The sequence below is a fragment of the Nematostella vectensis genome, chromosome 2, assembly GCF_932526225.1.
Source record: "Nematostella vectensis chromosome 2, jaNemVect1.1, whole genome shotgun sequence".
Taxonomy (NCBI): Eukaryota; Metazoa; Cnidaria; class Anthozoa; order Actiniaria; family Edwardsiidae; genus Nematostella; species Nematostella vectensis.
The window spans coordinates 8,361,435-8,388,514 of NC_064035.1; the positions used below are offsets into that span (position 1 = coordinate 8,361,435).

The following is a 27,080-nucleotide window of genomic DNA, read 5'->3' on the forward strand; positions in this document are numbered from 1 at the left end:
AAATTAATATTCATTCGACAACCTAAACATGTATTTCACCACGAAATCCTTTTTCACACGAGCGAATATTTACCGACACATTTTAGGCAGCCGGTTTGGCCGAGAAGATGGAATGACAAAAGCACACTGAGTTATACACTCGAACAACCCTTCTACTACCGATGCAAAATATTAAGAGGATGTGGCTTTTGTTGAAAGCAATATTATGTGAGTTTTGAACTTCCTCATGTAGTCGTGCGTACACCCCGGCATGATCTCATGATATGATAGGTCTTTCATTCACCGAAAACAAACATGCCAAAAAATAACTTTAAAACATTTCGCTTCCTATAAAAAGCAGCATGTCCTATCTGTAAAGACTTTCTTTTATGGCTTGTTATGTAAAAATGATTTATCCACGCCGGGTTCTTCAAATTACTATCACAAAGAATTGTTAGTTGACCCCAATTTCTGACTCAACCACTGTATTCCCCCGCAGTCGTATATTAAAATCTTAATACTATAGTTTTATTTAATGTAAATTCCCTTTTAATAACACAAACAAAGCTAAATGTTTCATATGTTTTTAAAACTGAAAGCCAATCCTTACACATTCCTTTAGTTGTCCATTACTGTAATTCCTTGGGGTTCATTTCGGGGACTCTTGGGGAACGTTTCGGGTCCTGGGATCGTTTCGGGTCCTGGGATCATTTCGGGTCCTGTACAGTACATGTCGAGAGTGGTCAGGCGCATACCAAGGATAACTGGGGGGAGGGTACACAGTCATAGGTAACACCATGCTCGAGGATCCAGCGTACTTTGCGACACATTAAAAACATTGTCGCTCGCCACAAATAATGTTAGAGAGAGAGGTGACTAAAATATGACGTGCACGCTACATGTACCTTCCTTGGTAGCTCAACAACATTAACATTAACTCATTCATAAATAACGCTCTAGCCTGCAAAATATTTTTACCGCCCAGTGAAAAAAGGTAATACAAACATCTAATCTAATCATGTGGTTCACTCAAACAAGCAGTGTATTGTGGACAAGACACAACAGGGGAACTAATATAAACTAAGTATTCTCGTGCATAATTGATGCAAACGCTCTCATAAATGATAGCAACCACTTGATTAGAGAATAAACAACGACAGAGAAACACAAAATTTCCCCGTGTGTTTGACAGATATGGAGGAACGCGAAAAGGAAGAGGATAAAGAAGCTGCTTTGCGAAAGAAACTACTAAATAACATCGTCGCGGCTAAACTGAAAAATGAAAGAGAGAAAGAAAGATTAAGTCTCAAGTTGAAAGGAATTTCGAAGCAAGAAGATCTTCATTTGAAGAATATTCAAAACCAGTTCTCATCCCTAAAGGAGGAATTACTCAAAATATCAAGTGAGAAAGAGGGTAAAATATCACACAAGAGTTCCGATCCTGGTGAAAATTTTCCGTCAGATTTGACTTTTCAGAAGTGGCGAAAAGAGGAAGGAGAATCTAGGGAAGACGAGGTTTTCGCTAGAAACAGGCGCCATTCTGTTGGGAATAATCCGAGAAAAGCGATGAGCTATAGGGAGTTGAAAAGACTTCCACCAATAAAACAGTTGTCAGAAGCCATACAATGGCCTTCAGGAATAAAATCTGGGACTGAAAAAGTACAATTTCCACAATTTCCATCTGCTGAGGTGTTAAAAACAAGACGAGTATTAGCGAAAGAGGATGAAATTAAAGCTAGTGCCAATACTAATGTGTTTCATGAGAAACCCAAACTCTCAGATATCACAAAGATAAACAACGACCGGCAACATCAGCAAGGACGACGACAAAAACAACAACAACCTCAACAACAGCAGAGAACGAAAAAGAAACTGAAGACAATACAACGAAGGAAGACGTGCGACTTTTTAAACTCTGCAAGTTGTTTAGCTAATGATGAGAGTACCGATCTGGCAGCAAGTTTTAAGATGAACGGAAACAGTAAGAAAGAAACTCAATTTCTGCAACTGCCACACAGCTCACAGCAGACGATCAAAGCAACTCGATCACCTTTCGTAATCAGGAGAGAAAAAACCTCTCTCTAAGCACAACAGTGTAGAGTGACTGAAGGCGTGGAAGTATATCCATTTTGAAAAATTCACGAAAACGATGATGCACTTTCCAAACATGGGCGGATCTAATCTAACTTTTTGCTAGGAGGCGGGAGATTAACCCCAAACTTTTGTTTCTATATTTTAGACCCTTGCAACGACGCCAACATTCACTAGCATAAATGCAGAACATAAAAAGCAGTTCATAATGCGCATGGGCGGATCTAGGGGGGGGGGGGGAGGCCCCGGCCCTCACCTATTTTCAGACATTTGGCTTAAAAATAACAAGAAATATAAGGAAAACGGAAGAATAATAAGTCCGCCCCCCTTTCTTAAACCTTTTGCTTCGGCCCCCCTTTTTTTAAACTTCTGGATCCGCCCTGATAATGCGTATTTTGACCAAGTATCAGTTTAGAGTAGCCCACGTAAATTTTGTATCCGTTCTCGTGACAGAGAAGATGTACATTCTTATCTAACCTCATCACCGACATAGATTAAATCTTTCCTTTCTCCCTACTTTTATATGTGTATGAAGTAAAAGATGTTTTAAGAGATAATGGTGCTGAGAAATGTGAAAACGGCACCTGTAATTGGGGGTCTGTGGGCATGCTCCACCAGCACTAATATGCTGGAAATCGCATTAAACAGCCACTATCACTGGCCAAACAATATGGTGGTACTGTTTGCCTTCCCATGTTGGGGGATAAGTGTTGACCTTGCATGTGCCTTTTAAAAGCCTCCTTATTCAATATGGCACAGGTTAGATATGTCGATCTAGAGAAAAAGCTAACCTGCTAACTATTACGAAAACAGAGCTAAAACAGAGGTACATATCTCCTGTTTATTTATCTATATATCAGGAAAATAATAGAGGCTATACTGAGACGCAAAAACATATTTCAGCTTTTTCTTCATATTTTCTCATTTATTTTCTACTTCTACTATTTGAAAACTGAAGATCCGAAAACAACCGATTATTTTCAAGTTTTCATTCTGGACAGATGTCAATAATGCTGGTCTAGACAAGCGAATGTGCCCGACGACAAGAACGACGACAGAACAAGAAGGCTTTTACTTTCTTTAATTGTTCTTAAATTCATTTTAGCCATACATGGGGAATATCTATGCTATGTGTAAAATCCCCCTTATTTTTTAGTAACATTAATATTATTTAAGCCACACATTGAAATATAATATATATGCCAAAATATATTCAAAGAATATAAAAGGGGCGGATCCAGGATTTCAAAATTTGGGGTGGATAATGGCCGGATAGACGGCTTATAACTGGTTACCAGCAGTTCTTGGTAGGTCACATCCACCCCCATCCCCCCGTATCCACCCCTGATATAAGGAAAATGTATTGCTTAAAATATTACATGCCAAAATATATTCAAAGAATATAAAATGTATTGCTTAAAATATTACATTATCAAATTATCTCATTATCAATTACTCATCCAACTAAGCTGCCAACTACATTGTTGTTAAGATATTAATACGATTGCACGTAATACATTACTTAAGTTAAATCACCTGTTAAAGCCTGGCTGGCCTAGCAAGTTTTATATCTTACTGCAATGTTGAGTATTCAACAAACTGTTCCGCATTAATTTCAGCAACTATTAAACAGCTTGTTGTCCATCAAATTCAATTAACTTTGAGGTCATCTCTAATTGGTTATTGCTATATTTTGGCAATAAACAAGGTGTGTTTAATAGAAGCAATAATGCAGTTTGTTGTTTGCAGTTCACAAAATGCTCAAGATCATAAAAATTACCTACATTCTTTGCTGTGGTTCATAGATTTTTCTTAACCTCTGTTGTAAAAGCTGTACTACCAAATTCATCTCTGGGCTTTGTAAAGCCTCTTCCTCAAGAACTCTGAGGCAATCTCCCAGTGCGCGTGGTGAATGTTTCCCATCCCCTTGATGCTTCTTGTGAAAAACAACTCGGCTTATCTCACGAATTGCCCACTCACAAGTTTCCTTTATTTCCTTTCTGATTGAATTTGGTTTTTGTTCAAGGGTAGCAACTTTGCCTTCTAGTAACTCTACCCTTCTTTCTGCAAGCTGCTTTCCATTGCCATCTTCAACTAGGGAATACTTCTCATGCTTGCGAAGCTCATTTAGTGAAATGTGCTTAGCAATTTCTATACATTGCTTGCATAATTCTGACATTTTAAATCCATGTGCTAGTACAAGGAAATCAATGGCTTGGAATGGGGTCTTTTCTCTTTGTATCAAATATTTTTCACAGCGCTCTGTCAACTGTTCCATCTGATACTCCTGAGCTAATGTCAATAAATAATAACAATTTTCTTCTGTCACTTTTTTTGATGTAGGATAAATAACCAGAAGCATTTCTTTTATCTCTTTTGATTTCTTCCCTGGTAGACAAATTTCTTGGTCATTTCTCTCTCTGAACATTTTTTCAAAGACTGGAGACCACATTGATAAAGTGCTTTTGTGCACATTGAAGTGTTTCTCCTCCACAACGAGAACAGCATCGCTCAAATGCCAAGGAACAGAGAAGTCTGGTTCACTTCCTTTCTTTTGCATTTCTTTAAGAGAATGACATATATGAGACACATATATAAAACTCAAAGTATAAGATTTATTTCAAGCCTACCCCCTTCAACAAAACCCTAAGCTTCTATCTAGTCCCCTCTCGTTAACCTAAGGAGTATAAAACATATACAGTAATGTGTTTACAAAAGATGAGTACTTCTTGCTTTGATTAAATCTAGAAATATAAAATGTATTAATTGTCAATTAAAATACAAGCATAATGTCGACTAAGTTTGTAGTATCCTGAGACTTTTGCTGGGGCCAAATGCCTTGTATCAAAAACTGCTAAGCAGATTTGGATATAGGAACCTTTCTCATTAAAGCCTCTTCTATATTAAAACACCCTCTTTGAAGCCAAAGAAAAAAAAAAGGAAAAACTCCATATTCTAAAATCTGGAAATCTTATTAAATCTCAAAAGCTGAATACTTTGAATACTTGTTTTATTTTCCTGGGAATAAATTGAATTTGTTGCATGCAAGATGGCACCAACTGGGGCCAAGTGGACATACATGTCTTTCAGTGTTTGAAAATAAAAAAAAAGAATAAATATTGCTTGTGCAGAGAGACTTGCTTTTGGTAATACTCACATGTTTTTTCTTTTTTTTTTTGGGGGGGGGGGGGGGGCAGGGGGCTTATTTAATATCAAATTTGAAGCAAGGCACTTGGAAGTTGAGAGCTTAGATAAGCATTAATGATAATATATGTGAGATTAATGTAAATATGATCCGGGAATACAAAAACTTATCCATTGAGTACAAAATAAATCCTGTAAGCAAGGACAAAAAAATGCAGTGAGCATGGAATAAATTCCTATGCAATTACTGTGTGATAGCAGTATATATAGAGTCTCTTAAATGAATTATAAATATCGACTACAGGTGAGTTCTGGATTAGGTTCTCATCACTTGAGGAAGATATCATCATAAATTGTTATGTTTTTGTTCATTATAATCAATAATCTACAATCTAAACACAGAAACAAACCTGTGTTATACACAAATTTAAAAAAGGCTGCACTTATCGCACTTATCATGGTTACCGCAGATGTGTGTGTCATAACCAGAGGGGCACCATGGGAGAAATGAACTGTGTTCCAAACAGTGCTAAAAATGCCCGCTTTGTAGTTCCAATATCTTAGGTAGCGGGTTATTTGGATGAGATTTTTTATAGGCTTTTCTATTGATGAAGTGTGGTTTTATTTGGGAGGGTCCAAGTGGACACACTTAGTATGGTAAAACGAGTTGGGAACTTGAATCTTCAGGAACATGAAGAGCTATTGTGCTGGAGTCAATCTTAGAATAACTTTGACCTTAGCTAAAGTAGCTAACATCTAAAGAAGCACAGTCTCTGAATTTGCTTTATCCTCAATCCATTACTACTTAAAGTGTACAAGGTATCTGTAATTTTAGTCATTTGGAGTTAACTTGCAAAATATTTTAATCAATTCTATCAAATTTTGGATTAGACAGATACGTAGCTCTACAAAGACGAGAAGAACTGAGGGCTGATTACTGGGCAAACATCCTTATGTTTGACCCAGATATGCTGATGTTTTTGGATGAATCTGGTTTTGTTTTTAGTTTTTACTTACGACAAACAACACTTTGAGAATCGTGCATTTACATACACGTAAATGGCTTCTCTTGTCAACACTAAAATAATCAATTATAATCGTTATCTCTCAAAAAGGCTAACAAACAGTCAGTCCTTCTTTTGTTTAAAAACATGGTTTAATATTATTTTCATCTTCTAGGACAAAACAAATCAAAAGAAATTACGCCACAGCTTCATCGGTCTTCCCAGTCTTTCCAGGATCCCAGTAAAAACCAAATCTCCAAGTTCCATAAATCTATAGGTGTCAATCTGAGCGTTTTTGTTAGCTGAAAGAACTTTGGGGCAAATGTTGACGGCTACCATATCTTAAATCTCCCGCCATATCTTAAACATCCGCGAAGTGCAACCCTTTTTGAAATAGGTGTATAATTTGTACAAATTATCGATGCAACTGGAATAACATGCATTTGCCAGACTGGCAAGCCTTAGTCAAGGACTTTAGGAAAGGCATGATTTGGGGGGTAACTTCTACTATCACGTCATATCCCAACAACTACAAAGAAAGTATAGTGAAGAGAAAATAAAAACAGATGATGCTATGTTAAGACTTCAAGCAAATAGCTATGGCCAATTTTCACAACAATGAATAGAATAAAAATACGGTAAGCAATTGAGGAGATAGTTATAATAAGAAGCAGTCGAGCGATTGATAAAGTTCATGTCTGATCATAACATAACTCATACCCGAGCCAGAAAGCCAAGCGATTCTTAGACTATTAAGAATCTGAAAGTTGCACTGAACAATTCGCTGCCACTTATTACTTACCAGCAATTCGAAGCAACAGTCTTGTCACTCATAAAGAGGAAATACACAAACTACAGATTCACAAAACCACAATCGGTAGAACAAACACCCATCTGAGCCGCCTGTCCTTGGTGGTCAGTTGATATGTAAACCGCCTAACCACGGGCTTTAGGATAATTTGACTCCGAAATGAATTTACAAAAACGTAGGAAGAAACCACCGGACAGCCTCTATCTGCTGGTGTGCGTCGGACCTTGTGGTCTGCGTCGACAGTTGATTAATTAATAAAACCTTTAAAAGAAAAAGTCGACAACAACGCAGATTTATGTTTTTTTAGAACGATATTTCGGCAGGCCAATACCTGCCTTCTTCAGGTTCAGGTATTGGCCTGCCGAAATATCGTTCTAAAAAAACATAAATCTGCGTTGTTGTCGACTTTTTCTTTTAAATGTTTCCGAAATGAAGTCTAATGTCTTGTTAGTGTTGAATAAGCACCTATTCCTACTTTGACTATATGTATTTGCCTTGGTTTCGCTCTCGCAGCGTGCTCTGTCCCTACGCGCTTGTGATCTTCCAAACGACGTCACCTGGTAAATGAATAAGTAACCCGACCACCTAGACCCTCAGCGGCGCTCTCAAATACGCGTTATTGTCTTCGTATTGTATGGAAAATTTTGAATCAACTAAGCGACATGGTTCCAAACAAAAATTCCAGCCTTCCCATTTTTTTTGTACAATTATTTATCATTGCTGGCTGTCTTTTCTAATACCATAAACTGCTATTTTAGGTCTGTTCATAGTTAGTATTGCCTGTTTTACCTGGATTGATTTGCTTGGCTTTAGGCAGGGCCGTAGCAGGGGTTTTATCCAAAATACCGTCTCTGAATTTTACCGGATTCAAAAATACGTTGTTTTAGATTTTCCCGCCAAAACTTGGAATCATTTACTCGATTCAATCTCCTTTCGCGCGGCCAGGAAAATTTTCAAAGATCTGTATAAAATTCAAATTCAAATTTCAATCAAATTCAATTCCCTGTTCATAATTTGAAATGTTTATCTATGCTTTCTGTTTGCTAGATCGATACAAGAAGTGAAAGGTCTTATGAACTTTAACGTTCACACGGCTTTCAGAGACCAGGATTTTCAGCCATTTATATACGTTTCCCATGAACCATGAACAATTCAGCATAACAAAACTTTATTTGCTATATGGATATTTCTGGTGTATTTCTGGACAGTAATTCTATCGAGAGCATGCACAAAAATGACATTTCGAAATCCTTTCAGGATTTCAACAGATCATTCAAAGATACTTATATGTCTTTGAAGAATTCGATATAACAATTTGAATGGTGTTCATGTGATTTGCAAGAAAATTTTGTGCAATCATTATTCCCTAAAAAAAATGTTTCGTTTTTCAAAGTTTCTTTTTCTGCAATGCAGATGTAGCCTTTTTTTGTTTTTCGTGCGAGCTATCCTCATGAATACAGTTTCTCAAGTTTTTCTAATGCTTCCGAAATTATCCTTATCTCCGGACTCTTTATTCCGGAATCCTTGACGAAGCACAGTTTGTTAGCCATTGTGGCATTCATCGGAGGTGGACGGCCGCCCGACTGCTTCGTGTACAACTCTCCAAACAGCTCGGTGATCAACTGCTCGCAGATTGTCGACAACTTGGTCTGAACCTGCCCCAGCTCGCTTTCCAGTATTTCCACCCTCCCCTCGGTTATATCCCAGCCACTTTTGGGTGCAATCTCGCGGTACATTCGGTTCGCTCGCAGATCCGGGAGACTCTTATACTTAAGTATCTTCACACAGCAGCGCCTTAGCATTTCTAAGCCGTACATTTGAGCGATGCTGAGGTACTTAAACGCTAAGGTCTCGTTCTTGACTTTCGGCATTAAGCTTTCCTCGCATCTCTTTAGCACCACAAGTGTCTTGAACTCGTGCGCAAGGGGGAGGAGAAAGTGGATTTTGTACTCACGAACTGGCTCTGCCGAGTAGAGAACTTTGAGGAACTCACGAAACTCGTCCGCGTTTTTACCAGGCAGATAGAGCTCCTTGTTGGGGTATTTGGCAAGGTTTTCCGGTGTAAGGAGCTCCTCAAAGACGGGTGACACTCTCGCAAGTGTGGCTGTGTGCACGTGGAATTTTTGGTTGTTATCTACCGTCAGCACCGCATCTGATCGCTTCCATTGCTTGGAGAAGTCGAGATTGCAGGTTTGTGGTGCACTGTGAATAAAAAAAGAAATAGTATAAATAACAAGTATCACGGCATAAGTAGCCTGCAAGCCGGCTCTCCGGAGATTCCACAGGAATCCCGAATCTCCGGAGAGCCGGCTAGTAGGCAATGTCATATTAGCCATAAACTGTCTTCCACAAAAGGCATTATTTTTCTTTTACACTATTTTTTTGTATAAGAACGATTTTTTTTCAGTTGTTTAAAAAATTCAAGTCTCTAATTATATAAGTGTCACGGCGTTTCCTAGGATCAGGCTATTTTTAGACGCGCGGATGAGCCAATCAGATTCTACCTTTGTGTTGACGTTTTGGCTGAGCTCAACTGCACGCGCAGTCTCAGGCAAAAAGCTATGTTCTCTCTTCGGTACTTTGACTTTTTGTTGCTCTCTTCTTTGATATTAATCCAACCCTACCTACGACTTTAAATTCTAGCTTGCAATTATTTTGGTTAACAAACAAAACCGACGGATGATGGATAAAAATAACTGCAATTTGCGTGTGCAGCCTCACGTCACTCGCGCGCTTGCACCAACGTCAATGTTCGCGCGCGTCTCAAAATAGCCTGATCCTGGGAAACGCCGTGACAATAATATATAAGAGATGATTGCCCCTACTTATGAGCCCCTGTACATATATAATATATTCAGAATCAGGGCTTTTTGTTTCGAGGGAAATGTGGCTACACTCTTTTTGTTATATAAAAAAACGTCCACCCTGAGATTGCAACAAATTCTAAGAACATGCCGAAGCCGATAACTGCAAGATATTATTGCGGAGCACCTGCGGAGCCCCATAGTCATAGAAAAGTGGTATAGCTAACGATAAAGTTTCCGTGGTCACGATGGGATACCTGTGGATTTTTCCCGTGTTTGTCCGTGCTTCGCTCTCTGATTGGTCGAAAATTGAATAGCGCCAAAGTAAGACCGCGCGCGTACAGAAAAAACATTTTTTAATTTCTTTAGAGGGACTTGTCGAGATGAAGTAGTACTTATAGGTTAATGAATATGGACTCTCTTGAACCTAGCATGGTGAAATGTGATTGAGGTGAATATATATGTTTTTATCTTCGAAAAGCTTTCGTTAGTTTTGTTCGCCGACAGCCGAAAGATTGTCAAAAGAATTCGTACAACTGAATATACCTGTTCTGTTCCCTGTATTTCCTGTGTTAGATCAAATCAGATTTAAACTTGGCACACTAAATAACAGAGGCAAATTCTGTATAATGTGAATATTAAAAAATAAATGGCACATTAAATTATTTGAAATTTATTTTACGGCAAACGTCTATTTAACCAACGCGCCCGGTTGCTAGTGTTATTTTGATTAAATGATAACATGCTTTTCCTGGTTTAAATCCTTTTTGACAAAGACTCAGGCACCTTAATTTAAAGCTTTTAGTATCTTCTTTCACATTCAAAAAATAGTTTTTGTGTTCAAGGCTTACATAGTAGTATTTGACAGCTAAACGAAATTAATGTTTACAACAAAACATTCTTTTAACGAACTGCCCTCCCCAATCCATTATATTATCATCATTTATTTTTCCGAGCGGAGGGTGGGGGGGGGGGATACTGGGGGGGAGGTCTAGAAAAATTTCCGAGGTCTAAAGGGGGGCGTCAAACTGTCAAAAGTCACTGATTTCTTTGGGTGTTCTCTTTTCTATATTATTTGTCCAAGTGTCAAATCAGACTTCTTGGTTCAACGAGTCTCGGCATTTATTTGGCATTAATAATCCAGGAGTCCAGGACACGTTTAAGCCCCGTGTTATCTATGCAATGCAAACCTGTATACACCCTATATACATTTTTTTTCATGGTTTCCGCTATATGATATTTTAAAAGTGCTTATGTTCCATATTCAAAATTATTAACAAAACGTTCTAATGCCAGAACTACTCATTTTTCGTCATCAACATCCTTGCTCACACATATCTGATTTGGTGCCTTCCTCTATGTCTTTTCTTTCGCATGCTTCGCTTTTTTGGCAAGGAGAAGAAGGAAAAGCCTTTTTGCTTCTTTTGCGTCATATATAACATTAACATGGATTTAGTCGCACCTTTTCAGAATTAATGTTTTCAACGAATTTTTTTCCTTCCACTTTCCGACCAGCTTACACCTAATCTCTTGCTTGCGTTACCTTGACATAGTCGTTTGCGTTTCTTCCTTTCTTCGGTTTCCTGGGGGAGGGGAGGGGGGCACCGAAAATATAGGGGAAGCATAAGGGGGGCATGGAAAATTTTGCTCCTCCTGCAGAGGGAAGGAGGGTATCTAAATAGACATCTAGTAGATGATAATAATATAATCTCCGATGAAATCACAATATCGAGGGACGAGGAGAAGAGAGGAAAGGGGTCTAACCATTATCTAATAGCATGTAATTAGAGGCAAACAATGATAATATCCTAATCTTAAATATCAGATATCAGTGATAATGTTCGATATCGATATCATCTCTCCTTCCATCTGCTTTACCCCTCGATATTGTGATATTATCGGAGATTATCTTATTAGAATCTACTAGATATTTATAGAGATTCGGCCTTCGTCCTCTCTGCTGGACCCCTCGATATTATCAGATAGTCGACTGCAAAATCTACTTTGACTGTCACGTTTGTAGAACGAGTCTATATGTGATATTATCTGATATTATCAAGTCGTGAGATGCAATAATCAAGGTTCAACACAGCAGTTCTAAAGTTATAGTATCTGATATATATCAGTAATTAGATGGACTTTCTATGCGTAAATCTTGTGATATTATCTGATATTATCAAGTCATGAGATGCAATATTCTAGGTTCAACATGGCAGTTTTAAGGATCATCTCACATAAAGCAAAGTTTAAAACTTAGATGTAACTGTCCCATGCAGCTCTTCAACTGAGATTTCCTTTTTTTATCATAAGCGGGCTAGATATGATGAATTATTACCACATCTCAATCTATTAATAAAATATAAATTTCTTAGTAAACTCCTCTATTTATATGACTACGGTTTCCAGTGACTTATGTAAGAGAGATAAATGTGCAGATTATCTTATTCTTTATATCCATTTCAGGCCTTTGGGGACCTCACCTTTTTATTTATACATCATTTCATTATACCCGATTCGAGTTTTGGGGCTCCGCTTTTAGGCAGTGCCTAAATATATCTAGTTTAGTTAGTGTTATACGTTCTAAAATGGAGAATCATTTTAATTGTTTTTTTTAATGACAACCATAAATATCATTGTTATTGATCATGAGTAAAATTTTCTAATAATTCATGTTGGTAGTATCATGTTTATACACTGAAATAAGAACGGCCCTGCCTCCACTGAAAACTAAACATAAAAAAATAGTGAATAGGGTGTACTATGTAACAATAATATAAAGACAGTATACTATATCCAAGTATATAATAATAGTCAGACTATTTTCACCAAAGCGATGTTTGTAGCTTTAGATTAGTTTATCCTGTAGTATTGGTATACTAACTCATTACCATTTCTGATGATTTTCGCCCGATATGAAATGACCCCGAGGTCAGATGGAAAACAAGGCTAAACGATTATCGATTAAAAGCAAACTCTGTTAATACTTCCATGCTTCTACTATAACCAAAACCCTAAGTAATCGTAGAAATGTATAACCTTGTATAAACACTGCGTAAGTCGCGAAAAAAGCTAAGATTTCTATCAAAAGGGTCTCGCTCTCTAAACGCCAGATTTTTTCTCAATTCTATGCGCTATGCATTCGCAGAGGAAAAAGAACGTAGACATCCTTTCGAATCAAACTTCTTTGGGCTAGCCTTCCTTCTCGTTCTCTTAATGAGTTATCAGAGATTTTAAGCTTGTTCTTTTTAGGCTTGATTGTTTGTACATGAAAGTATGAAATAACAAGAAAACACTTGTGGAACGAACACCCTTCTCACCTGTCCTTCGGTCCTTGCTCCTTAAACACCTTAAAAGACTCCTTGAACACCTTCCCATAATCCGGGACATCCTCTTCCTGCTCGTGAGGCAAGCCTACCCCGGGACTCGCTTGCATCGTGCACGAAACTCGGGTGGACAAGAGATGAAAGAGACCTCACTCCGACACCGTGACACCCACCAGGTTTATTACATGATGTGCGTTATATGTATTGCGTGACACAACTCGTCATATCAAGATGGCAGGTTGCGTATTGGAAATTATGACAATACCCTTTTTTTCTTTTTTAAAGTCCTTTTTTAAATGAATGTCAGCCTGCATTGCCGCTAAATTCTAAAAAAAAAAACATGCTAAGAACAAGTAAATTCTAAAAATTCAGAGTCTAATAATCTCTTCATACTCGCGAACATCCATAACAACGTTTTCAGCCTATTGACACCTATTTTTAAGCTTAATTTACAAAACAGGCCACAAGCAGATGCATTTTTCTATATTTTTGAGTTTTTTTTTGCAGTCCGTCAAAGTGAAACACCGCTGTACCTAGTCAGCGGTATCCACGCTTTCCAACGGTGCTTTGTGGTCCCATTTGTAATCCCTCGTCGCTGTGCTAAAGCTAGCAAAAGCTGATGTTTTGATTTTCCATCAAAAATACAGCTCGACAGCTAAACAGCATATTGGAAGCGAGTCCTAGGACATCATTTAGTCTTGGGCATAATTGAGTGCTGTGCTTATAGATGTTTGCAGGCACCGGGAAAAAGTGGTATCAAAAGCAGCAGAAATGGTTATGGTGGCATTGAAGCACATTCGATAGAACAAACAGTCACGTCAGCCTAAGAATACTGTCAGTTTTTCTATAAAAATGCATAGGGGAAATCGATGAAGATGAAAAAAATATTCATCTTAACAAATAACACAACAGAGTCTGAAATAACATGTTTTAGTCTTCCTTTATTTAATTTTTCGTATAGAATGCTGATTATTTAGCGAGTTTGAAGCCCGCCGAAAGAGTATGTGTTTCTGAATGTTATATGAAACACTTGACTTAAAGAAACATACAACTCTTGGCGAAGAATAAAAAGTAAAATCTAGCAGAAAAACTTTAAAATAACATGAGGCGCGTGCACGGGAGCTCTTTTTTCCATATGATACCTATGACTGCGCAACCCTTATATCCTCCCCACACCCCCAAAGCCAAACCTGGGTACGCTCCTAAGTATTAGTGATTAAAATAGAATAGAAACAACTTACAAGCGTGCGTTAAAAGTTCAATACTAGGTACTAATGAAACATCTGCCTCGATTTCAAGTTTTTGGTTACTCAGGCGTACTTTTGTCATCGATATGCGATGATTCATGTTAGCTACCTGCCATAAATAGTCTTCACATGTGTGAAGTCTTCCATTTTTGTCCCAGGCGTCTTTTGTCGTCGTTGTTAATTTCGCTTTGCCATATTTACAATTCGATGTCTTTAAGTCGTTGTTTGATTAGTTCCGGTATATTATTCGGGCTGCGCGAAGGCCTCCGCCCAGAGGTGGCCCAGCCCGATTGCTGCAAGGAGATTTTCAACTTTTTGGCACCAGAAGATTTTGTATGCTTTTTCCACAATCACAAGCATCACAACCACCACCACCATTGCCATCACCACCACCACCAACAGCGCCACCATCAACAACACTAATAGCACTGCTGTCACCACCACCATCATTACCACCACCACCACCACCATTATCATTACCACCACCACCACCATCACCATCACTATTACCAGCACCATCATCACCACCATCATCACCACCACCGCTATCACCACCACCATCATTACCACCACCACCACCATTATCATTACCACCACCACCATCACTATTACCAGCACCATCATCACCACCATCATCACCACCACCATTATCACCACCATCACCAATAGCACCACCACCAATAGCACCATCATCACCATCAACAGTAGCACCATCATCACCACCAATAGCACCATCATCATTATCACCACCAATAGCACCATTATTACCACCAATATCACCACCAACATTAGCACCACCACCACCATCACAACCAATAGCACCATCATCACTATTAACACCATCACCAATAGCAGAACCAATAGCACCATCACCACCACCACCAATAGCACCATCACCACCACCACCAATAGCACCATCACCAATACCACCAATACAAATAGCCGCAACATCACCAGTACAACCAATAACCCTATCACCAAAACCCCCAACATTAACAGCGGCTACATCGCCACCGGCAGCTTGAAAAGCAAAAGCACCCCCGTTACCCCTAGGGATAACAGCACACCTAGGGGACCTTTTATTGCACAGCACCTGTCGAAACTGTCTTGTAGAGTGAAAGAAGTATATAACTGGATTAATGAGCGCGTTGCTTAGTAAACTCAGAAATGTACAATAACGAGCAAGTGTGTCGTGTTCATAGTCAAGTTTAAGCTGAAAGATAATGTTTATCATCAAGTATAGGAGCCATGGAATGCATGGAACGGTAAAAGCAACTACTGAGAGCCATAAAAACTTGTTTAACGTTAGGGCTTGTCTACTGGGTCTCCAACGGTGTCGCTGTTTTAGATGTCGTCTTATTTTTAAAGCAAAAATAATTTGTGCAACAATTGGCAGAATAAATACGAGAATAAGAAAAGCAAAGACAGTAGCGCTGTAAGTTGGTAAACTACTGTCGGGTGCACAAACTAAGGTATAGCTATCTTCATTGACAATGACTGGAAATATATTTCTTGTGTTTATATTGTAGGCTGTGGTGATCGCTGCTCCAAGTAACCACATAGAAGCAATCAGTCCCCGGACAGCACGAGTACTGGGCAAGTAAAAAGGGTAGAAAATCGCTAGATATTTCTCTATTGAGATGACCATTAGGTTTAGGACAGTTATTGTTGGAAACAAAAGTATCAGAATACCGTGCGTTTGGCAGACAATGCTCGAATGAATGTTCATGATCCTGGCGGCGTTTTGAAGTGGAATCGATATCGTGCCTGTAAGAACATCAGAGAAGGAGAGACTGAGTGTGAATAGTGAAGCGTGCGATCTGTAGAAAGCTTTTAACACTCTTGGCTTCTTCGCTCTCAGCATAAGGTAAATAATAAAAGCGTTGCTGGCTGCGGCCAGAATGGCGATGGAATAACTGATCACTGTCATTATGTGTTGGCTGGCGCTATCCATGGGGTTAATGACGTATGAACGTATGCACGTCATATTTGCAGCCATTGTTGGGAAACCTGTGGAATTCACCTGTAAGAAAAATTGCAAAGAATTGTGTTGGCATTGGAATTACCGGGGTTCTGAGTATTCTGGAAACTTCTGGACGAAGTTCTTGAACGCAAAATGGCTTTTTGACTGCCGTCACTCAAATTTCCGAAATTTAACCCGATCGTCTAAGTAACAAAATAGTCAAGAATTTATAAAAGAAAATATGTAAGCTCATATATATATTCTTACCGCGATGAGGACGATCGCTAGGATAGAAACAGAGGAATGAGTTGCAGAAACATCTCAAAGTTAGAAATAACATTTTGTAATGAAAGATTTTTAAATAAAGGCGAGAAAAATATCGCAACGCATTTCTCTTCCTCGAGCACTTATTGCAGGAGCCAATTGACTTGTTGAAGGTCTATAATGTGTCCAAAAATGCTTTTGACGTGTCTCAAAATTGATAACTCGTGGTTGCCTCCTTCCTTTCGCGCCGTTCTTAATTTGGCTGTGGTAGCTCTAAAAATCCGAGCACCTTATAAACATACTTCTTTCCCACTGATAAGAAATATCTTATGGAGAATGGTGTCGCGATAAATAAATAAAAACAACTCGCCAGCGAAGAGAGCTGCCTTACTGAGAGCTCCATCTTTCAAACTGGCGAAAGTTTCCGTATTTGTTCGGCGTTGACATACGATATGAAAAAAAGGTCGGTAACTTAACGGCAGTCAAAAAGCCATTTCGCGTTTGAGACGTCCCAAACTTTCCAGAATACTCAGAACCGCTGTAACTGGCAATAGCTATAATAGATGCCCTGAACCCCTCCTTACCCACCACTGACACTGTTGTTTTCTATTTTTATATATTTTTTCAGTTGTATACCAGCACCGTTGCCTAAGTTTATGTATATCTTAAACAGCTTTTTAGTTTTAATTTACTCTTTTAAATTTAACTGTGATATCTGAATAATAAAACAAGATGAAGCAATCTTTTTTTATTCGCCTAATGTCAGATGTCGCATCTTGCAATACGGAAAACCTGGTTAGCTTATATGAGGGAATCTTTATTCCCTGTCAAAAAGGAAAAATTCATAAGAGAACAGATGCATTCCAAAAACAGGAAAAGCGCAACCAGGAAAAAATTCGCTCAAAGCACATATGTCATGGAAAGCTCAGTCAAGCTCGAACCCCTGGCCACATTAAGGGCTTTCAAATTATTTTTTAATGCTAATATAAATTTAAAACAAAAAATTTCCACTTTTTTGATTAAGAAGAAAATATCTTATGAAGGAAATCTCATTTAATTCTGTTATGCGTTTTTAATAGCTATCAAAGTTTCTACTGATTGTAACAAATCTCGAGTTTGCCAAGTGTTCCTATATTTCATTGAAGGATGAAAAAGTTGTATTTGAACTCTTACCATCTCCTACGCCTTCTCCTATTCTTCGACCTTTATCTTCTTTTTTCTCGTTTCTTCGTCCTTTTCTTGTTTTTGCTTACTTTTTTTAACAGTATTTTGGTGAGCCTTTTCGTTCGATAAACGGGTATAAGCGACGGCCTCGTCGTTGAAGATCTTGTTAATAGTAGCAAAAAGCTGATGCAAGACTTAATTCGGTGCTCATATAGACTGCGTCTTTGAACACCGCTAATGACGATGAAATTCTCTCGGATGGGTCGATATTACACGGAAATGATACAGTCATTTTTCTGTGGGGTGCCTTTCGCACATCATATCAAACAAGCAAATGAAGTCAAAAGGTAAACTGGAAAAATAAACCGCATTGGACCATTGTTAAGGTGGCCCGCGTCAATTCAAAAGGACTGCTTTCCCAAAAAATCACGCTTATTCTCAAACCGCTACCTACAATCATTTTTTTACGCAATCTTTCGCATTCCTTCAAATTCTTATGAAAGAAACATCCTTAGATTTGGAGTTTATTGCAATGCTAGGTAAAATCCCACCCGATTGCGGAATCATTGGAGTTAACGGAGTTTGGAAAAAAACGACCATAGTACAAAAACAAAATGTGAGACTCCTCTGTTTTGTTGACTAATTTGTCAAATATCAGACTAAATCACAGGCTTCCCAACCAATCAACGTTTTAAGCATGTTCAGGCCCGTACCCCTGTTTGGCGGGAGGGGGGGGGGAGAGGTACTAAATCCGAAAAAGTGGACCTAATTTATCCGTGGGGGAGGGGGGGGGGGGGGGTGTGGAGGGAGTTCTCTGTTAAAAATCTGACCACCCGCAAAAAAAAATAAAGATTTTTTCATATGAAGAAAACGTTGTCGTTTTGGGGTTCTGGTACCGAGGAATCTTAGTTTTTTTTTCAGAAACTTTATCTATTGACTAAAGATTGTCACAGTCACTGTTTGTCTCTTCTGATTAGAAGTCATAAAGTTTACGAAGCACCTGAGGTACAGCAACATTAAAAATGACAAGAATCATGCAGTTTTTCCAAATAAGGAATAATTAGCGTTCGCACTCCCTGCACATATTAAGAAAACGTCGGTTTAGGTGTCTGGTACCGGGCAATTTTAGTTGCTTTTCAGAGGCTTTCTCCATTGACTAAAGATGTCACTGTTTTTCACTGTTTTTCTTTTCTTTTGAATAAAATTTATAAAGTTTGCGAAGCACCTGCGGTACGGCAGCCTTAAAAAATGACAAGAATCATGCAGGTTTTCCAAATAAAGGATATATTAGTTTCCTTATATGGAAGTGACCGCGTCTGGGAAAAACGTCAAGTTTTGGCTAAATTTTCTTGATATGCTTCCCCCCCCCCCTTGGGTACGGGCCTGATGTTAAACGTTGTTTGTTGCCCACCCACAATCAATGCCATCGACATCATCACAGTTTCTGAACGCGTCGGTCAGCATTGCAGAGAACAGCATACCGAAGAGAGTGTAGGAAAGAACCCTTGTTTGCGTATCCTGCTTAGGTTAGTTACAGTGAATGAGAGTGATGGTGTATGGACATTTAAAAGTTCAAATGGAAGAGACTTCCCAGGGTTCTTATGTGTATAATGTATGAGGTCCTTTAACCAGTTACCCTATACTATACTTCATACTTCACACAATAGTTATCATTTTTTTTCCTATCCTTCTCCGGTTGAAACCTACTGATCGAAGTGAGGTATGATTTTTTTTTTTGCTTTTGGGACCATTTCTTTCAATGAAACATTTATTAGCATGTCAGTCTTTTTAAGATTCAAAAGTCATTCCTTAAATAGTTATTGGAAAAAAATATTATTTTATAGAAACATATACACAAACATATATCTCACCAATATATAAACATATATCTCACCAACATATCAAAACCATTCAAAGGCTATTTAACTTTAAACAGTTCTTTAAGTTTTGCGAGGCCACTTAAGGATTATTCTTTCAATCAAGTGGACGTCCAATAATACTCTTGTATAATATACTGGATTGGTGAGCAAACCGTAACCCAAGGAAAACTCATGACATGGCAGATCTGTAAAGGTCTAGGAAGCTTTGAAACGCTATAAATCCGCTATCATTTATGAAATGATATTAATTTAGGCATGACATCATTTTGGATGTTAATATCTAAATTTTGATTAAGTCACCAGGCGTCTTTTAACGGTTAAATGGAGAGAGAGGGCTGCTCATGCAAGTTTGAAAGGTGCTAGGCGGGCAGTTAGCTGACAATTCACTAACAAGCCTTTACTTTATTGATTGCATACACTGTGGAAAGGTCTTGAATAAGAAAAGGTTTCATTTTCCATCCTTTCTTTTCTCACTGACCATCACATCACCAATAGCTGGCATTTTTGATCGGAATATGGGTAGCTGACACCTGTTCCAGTAATTTTCGCCAAAAAAAGCTGTTGTAAAACACTTTTCCGACTCGGACTCCCTTCGGGTGACTCAGCAATTTTTCTTTAATAAAATCATTTTCTAGAAAGAAGAAGAAAATATTATTGCCTTTACGCTCGAGGCGTTTAATTCTAAATTAGTTTTAAAAAATTGACATCAATGCTTACCAAATACAAATATTATTTGGTCTACAGAAAAGACGCACGTGCTCTATGATAGCAGTTCAATACGATTTTTAGGAAATCGTTAAAATAAAATTGAGTAGACAAAAATAAAAATACTGGGTATTAATTTCGAGAATAAAAAGTTAATGTATTTGCGAGAAAGCGCCTTGGATGACTAAACAAGTCACAAGTGAATGTTAGTTGGCAAACTTGTGTTCAAAAGTAGATGAATTCAACTCAACGAAATTAACTCAAGCTTGAGGCCAAACTAACGAAATGCAAGTAGTAAGTACACTCTTTTTTTATATAAGAACGTCTAATTTTCAGTTGAGGCTGTGCCGTTCTTATTTTTAGGACATTTTAAAGTGCCCCTAGCATCAAACTCTTAATTTTCGGGTTTATACCAATATATCAGTAGTTTAGGACTTAAAAACAAACTATACCAAGTTTTATTGCCATACGACGGGTTTTCGTTGGGTTAAATGTAAATAATATCGCACTCTCGAGCGATAATTTTTTCGGTAAATTGTCATTATCTGTACAACTTCGAGTAAAAATCTAATTTTCTATATTTTGTGATAAAACGCTGTTGTTCACAAACTCTTCGGAGCTCGACGTTTCCGAAGCGACTTCGGTAGCGCTTCGACTGCTGATTTATACCTGTAAATAAAAAGAGATCAAATTTAATTTCATTATATAAAATAGTTATTAAAGTTTACCTTTAAAAATGCATAGTAGATAGAACACAATTTCAGGAGCTCTGCCTCTTTCGACTTTATATTGCCCTTCTTTCTTTTCTAAAATGCCCTCAACATGCCCTCATCCTGCAACTGAAAGAACTTTTTAAAGGTCTTGTTATTCAAAAAGGAGAAATAAGGGCATTGATATTCGATTTTAATTGAATTTTACCAAAATTTTTTTAAAGAGGAAATACCTTATCTTCAGATCCTGAAACGGCGTTGGCGTCCATGCAATTCCAATTTATGACTTGTGTAGAAATCGTTGTGTTACTGATTGAGCAAGGCAATAAAGACATTTAATGTTGCGTTACCGAGTTGAACCTGCGTGATGTCAGTTTCTGTCGCGCGCGTGGCTATCGCGATTAGGTAATAGTAACATTTTACTTTTTATGTCACGCGATATTAATATCGCCTGTAGTCTAAATGCCTAGATGTGTTAAAAATTCACTCGAAGTGCTGCCACTTTGGCGTGGTTCTGCTTCCTTGTATTCTTTTGGTCTTACTGGTTTACTTACATTAGTTATACAAAAATTTGGTTTTTGTATTTGGTTTTTGGTTATTAAAATAATAAGTAGGAGTAAACATATGAAACAATAGGGACCTTGATATTTAAAACGGCGCAGAGAGTAGCCTGAGTTAACAGATTTTTCAAGTGTATATGCTCTCAATATTATTTTAATTTTGGCTTAATCCAGTTAAAATAGAACATTTGACAAATTTTCTCAAATATAGCCCGCATCCATCATTTAGCACGATCGTTAAACCGACAAATTGAGGCCTTAAAAGTCGCATCTGGTACATTGCTCTATCAAAAATGGCCATTTTTTCCTGGAAAGACAGTCACATAGACAGACATAGGTAAGATTTCTCAGTGCACACGTGTTCACATCGAAACGGGCACTTCCGCTCTCACAATTTATTACACTTGAATATTGATTTTATGTTGACAAAAAAGATAAACACCACATTAAAAACTATATGCACAGCCTAAAAAAACATCCATTGAAAAGAATCCGAATGTGGCTGGAACTTGATTCGCGTCCACACTATCGTTTTCGCAGCGTGTTCGCCTGGATCCAGCTGTCCACACTAACCACGGATTCAAACGTTTGAAAACGCTGAAAGGCACGGGGAAACGTCATTTATATGATATGCGCATGCTTAAAGCAGCAGACGCGCCTGCGTATGACGCCATCGTTTTCAATCTCGATCCAAGGGCCCACGTTACCTTGTGACACAAAGGTACGTGGGCTCTGAGAACGAGATTGCATCGTTTTCATTTTGATACGGATTCCTTGATCACATAACGTTTTGGGTGCCAAAGTAGCGCGCAGTTTGGCGCAAATTAACAACATAAAAGTAACTTATCCAGTTCTTTAAGGATCAGCCAGAAAATTTATTTATGTCGTTCTCCGGCGATTATCACGCTTAGCGCGTCGGCGTTGTTCGTTCCCCAGCGATATAAGCAGCTTGGAGTGCGTCACAATTTTGATTCTTCCAGTAAGTTTCCTTAAGTTTCCTTCCTTTCTCTCCTCGTGAATTTATTGAATGCTCCTCATATAAATATACCATGCTCTGATGTTCTTTGTAAATTTACCTTAGTCTGTTGGTACGAGAAGCATCAGAGCATCAGAGAGCATTTTAAGTTTACGAGAAGAGCATCAGAGAGCATTGTAAGTTTACGAGAAGCATCAGAGAGCATGATAAATTTACGAGAAGCATCAGAGAGCATGGTAAATGTACAGAGAGCATCAGAGAGTATGGTAAATTAACGAGAAGCATCAGAGAGCATGGTAAAGTTACGGAGAGCATCAGAGAGCATGGAAAATTTACGGAGAGCATCACAGAGCATGGAAAATTTACGGAGAGAATCAGAGAGTATAGTAAATTTATGGAGATCATCAGAGAGTATGGTAAATTTACGAGAAGCATCAGAGAGCATGGTAAATTTATGGAGATCATCAGAGAGTATGGTAAATTTATGGAGATCATCAGAGAGCATGGTAAATTTATGGAGATCATCAGAGAGTATGGTAAATTTATGGAGATCATCAGAGAGTATGGTAAATTTACGGAGAGCATCAGAGAGTATGGTAAATTTATGGAGATCATCAGAGAGTATGGTAAATTTATGGAGATCATCAGTAAGCATGGTAAATTTACGAGAAGCATCAGAGAGCATGGTAAATTTACGAGAAGCATCAGAGAGCATAGTAAATTTACGAGAAGCATCAGAGAGCATGGAAAATTTACGAGAAGCATCAGAGAGTAGTGGTGGACGTGCTTTTTTGGAATAGCAAGGATACAATTTATATAAGTAGTATGTATACATTATGGTCTTCTTTAATAAAAGTTGATAATATCAGAATGTGTCCACTTTGAGTCAATGGTTTTATAACAAATCTTTCAAGCGGTCGATAAGTCCGTTATGCTTAATTAGGTATTAAAATAAAGTGTGGTTCATTCCCGTGAAAAAATAAATAAAAGTAGCTTACAAATTATATTTATAACTTACTTTTTAGAAAGCAATAAGTCATCATTCAGCACACATGCTCGAACAAAAACTTCTAAAAAGAACCCTAAAAGCTTTTTGTTTGTTGTCGTAATCATTGTTTTGAAATAATATATCTCATAAATGAATGATAAGCATTAACAAACAACATAGCTTTACATACAGTATACGATATAATTATATACAACTCTTGGATATCCAACCCACAATTGTTGTACTTCATAGATAGAAAAGAACGATAAGTGTGAGGCTCCGGTTTAGGCAGTTCCTAAATATATCTAGTATGGAAATTGACGAATTGCATTGAAGGATATCTGTGAAATATGGGAGAGAGCGTGTAAGGAACCTGTCTCTATTTAGGGTTGAAACTAGTCTGGAAGTCTTTGGTTTTTTTTATGCCGGGGAAGGTGGTTCAGGTAGATGGAGCAAGCATGGGCACGAGACGAATGTTCTAGAAAATACTTCGCGAACAACATGCCTTAATGCATGTTGCAATTAAAAAATAAAAAGACATAATAATTGGACATTCTGACTTTAGTGGCGTCAAGCATGCGTTTATCTAGTGAATACTTCGCGACAAACTAATCGAAATGCCGAACAATTATTTGAGCATCCGCCGGGCTAACGCAATTATATCATAATTAAAAACTAAAAAAAACTAGTAGATATGTCGATTTTAGAGGGGTTAATCATCCACCTGGCCTACATTAAACGGTATAAAAAGCGATCATTTAGACAGGTTTTCCACGTCTGCACATAAGTCCCTTGTGGTTTTTATTTCTCTGTGAAAGATCTTTTACTCGAAGCAGACATGAATCAGTCCTCTATTGAGACAGGTTTGAATCGTCTACAAGACCAGCTTTCTTCCAGGGGGACGGCGCGCAAGGTCATCGAGACTTTGGTGTTTATCGCACTTTATGCAGTTGGACTTATTGGTAACTTTCTCGTGTTGTTCATCGTAAACAAAAAGAGAAAGGAAGGAAAAATGATCTACTTATTCATTGGAGCATTAGCTATCTCGGATATCTTTCTTCTGACTAGCTTTGCAGTGTTTTCAAGCCCTGCTATTGTACTAGGGAAGTGGCCGTTCCCTGAAATCGTCTGCCAGTTACACGGATTCTGCATCATATATCTCGGTACTGCCTCTTTACTGCTAATGGCTATCACTGCTCTGAATCGGTACTTTCGTGTGGTGGGCACAAAGTATTACCATCGGCTGTTCACCACAAAGCGTACAATTCTTCTCATTTTAGGGGCATGGGTGTTTGCTACCATAACACCAATCCAGTATTTGTCTTCAGGAGAGAGGTATATCTTCAACCCTGGAAAATGCATTTGCTTTATGAGACACAAAGTCAAAGCAAGTTCATTGTATGGGTACGTTATAGTTTCTATCCCGATATTTGTTATAATCGTGTTTATTATAAAATTTTTAAACTCGCTCGAAGCCACCAAGTCAGCTTTCAGCAGAACAGTAAGGGTATAGGGGGCCCTAGTATCCATGACATCAATATCACAAGGACTCTTTTCTTGACTGTTGTGGGTTGCCTGTGTTGTTGGACACCAGTTTTGATCATTGATATCATTGACTTTGTGCAGGGCGAATTCTCTCTCCCAAGAGAAGCCTATTACTTTTATTCCTGTGTTGGGTCATCTTCCTCGGTTATCAACCCTTTTATTTACGGTGCACTCAACCCTATGTTCAGAGAAGAGTACAAGAGGATCATGCCGTGTGGATATCGGAATACCGAAGTTCAAAATATGGCTACGGTGCCGAAGTTGGTGTTCCCTAGTCGACATATCAAGAACGCTGATCTAAGGAATGGACCGAATGAAGTCGAGTTTATACATCTTCGTTACATAGCTTGCAAGGACGGTACCATGTGATTCTGTATCTCGGCATTCTGATTTCACAGAAATTTGGGCAGTACCTGTTGTAAAGCCAAAACCAAATAAATAAATGTTGCAGCCAGTAGCAAGTGTAGTCTGTATAAGGGGTGGATTCCAGGTCCCCGACCGTGAGGTCGTGGCGCGTTCTGATTGGCTGCTGAAAATGGCGTGCTGTGATTGGTCCGAATATAAGGGGAGGAAGTGACGTCACAGAATGGCGTGCTGTGATTGGTCGGATTTTAAGGGGCGGAAATGACGTCACGGTTGGACAATATTATGGGATACCATGAAAAGGATATATAAGATGGAAATTTTTGAAGCGAAGAACATTGCTGCTTTGTTTGTTGATGATGAAGTGTTTTTGTAACGCGGAGGTGAAAAAAGTTGGGTCTGCCTTAAAGTGCGGTACTCCTGTGGATATTTAAAAAGATCAGATAGGGTGTGGCTTTTATTTCAATCAAGACGAGGCCGAAGCAGTGAGAGAGGCCATCAAGGAGTTGACGTTACCGATTTTCCTGTGTGTGAACATAACCTCATTTGCCGTGTTGGAGTGAGCCGCGGTCAGTTTTCCAGCGGTCGTGTGTATTTTACCTGTGACGTGAGGCTTCCAAACAAGACATGCGACCGGTTTGTGTGAGCGGAGCCCCCGAAGGAAGCAAAGAAGAAGAAGGCAGTGTCACTATGGACACCACCCTCTAAGAAGAAGGTCAAGGGCAAGGGCAAAGGCAAGAAGCTCCCTACAACCTGCGTAAACGTAAGCGTCCCAGTTCCCCCGCGCAAAGAAGAAGACGCGGAGGAGGAGGATGTAGAGGAGGAGGACGAGGAAGCGACGGAGGAGATGCCAGAAGTAGTGGAGGTGATACCGAAGGCGAAGAAATTAGTTGTCGTCGAGAGTGACCCTAGCGAGGAGGAGGAGTCCATGGAATCTTATAATGAGCTTGACGAACCTTAGACTACTTACAATGTGATTGATACTTATAACGTCATGCATGTCGTGAGTCATTATGCGGAATCGTTGATTCTTGACTTGACGGTTGAGTGGGATCCCTTTGTGCACCGAGACCATGAACTGTGGAAGAAGGCCTTTTATAAGGCAAGAGCTACCCTGAATGGGAGTATTGAATTGATATGGGAGGGACTGCAAAACCTGAGTAATAGGCTCGGGCTTGCTGTGCAAGGTTATTGGAAATCTTATATTCAAGTTCTGTTGGACTGTCTGTCTCCCACGGATATTTTAAAGATGCTTCAGAAGAACGAGTTGCCTGGATTGTTGCGGGGAAGGGAGAATCAAGTTTGGGGTGTGCCCAGAGACATTGCGCGTCAAAATGTAGGGGAAGCCCCTTCACCCCTCACCCCATTTTCTTAGAAAAAAAGAGACATTTCCTTTGTTATAAACGTTTTACATTATTATTAACCATTGTATTAAGGTACTAAATAATTTAAATAAAAAATTCTTTTAAAAAGTCTATTTCATCTTCTTCTTTCCACAGTGCTGAAGTTAATTGTTCCTGTATCTGGGTGTGGTACCGCCGCTAACATCCAGGGTTCTA

General features: G+C 38.6%; 2 protein-coding genes across 2 annotated transcripts; both read right to left on the bottom strand.

The window, feature by feature from the left end:
- Nucleotides 1–3,136: 3,136 nt before the first annotated feature.
- Nucleotides 3,137–7,148, bottom strand: LOC5500760 (BTB and MATH domain-containing protein 36). The gene is made up of 2 exons (XM_001622101.3): nucleotides 7,021–7,148; nucleotides 3,137–4,632 (listed from the first exon to the last, which is right to left on the bottom strand). The coding sequence occupies exon 2, from the start codon at nucleotides 4,628–4,630 to the stop codon at nucleotides 3,851–3,853; it is 780 nt and encodes a 259-aa protein (XP_001622151.1). The 5' UTR covers nucleotides 4,631–4,632; nucleotides 7,021–7,148; the 3' UTR covers nucleotides 3,137–3,850.
- A 1,032-nt stretch (nucleotides 7,149–8,180) lies between these two features.
- Nucleotides 8,181–13,345, bottom strand: LOC5500764. The gene is made up of 2 exons (XM_032369154.1): nucleotides 13,151–13,345; nucleotides 8,181–9,231 (listed from the first exon to the last, which is right to left on the bottom strand). The coding sequence occupies exons 1-2, from the start codon at nucleotides 13,264–13,266 to the stop codon at nucleotides 8,478–8,480; spliced, it is 870 nt and encodes a 289-aa protein (XP_032225045.1). The 5' UTR covers nucleotides 13,267–13,345; the 3' UTR covers nucleotides 8,181–8,477.
- Nucleotides 13,346–27,080: the final 13,735 nt, after the last annotated feature.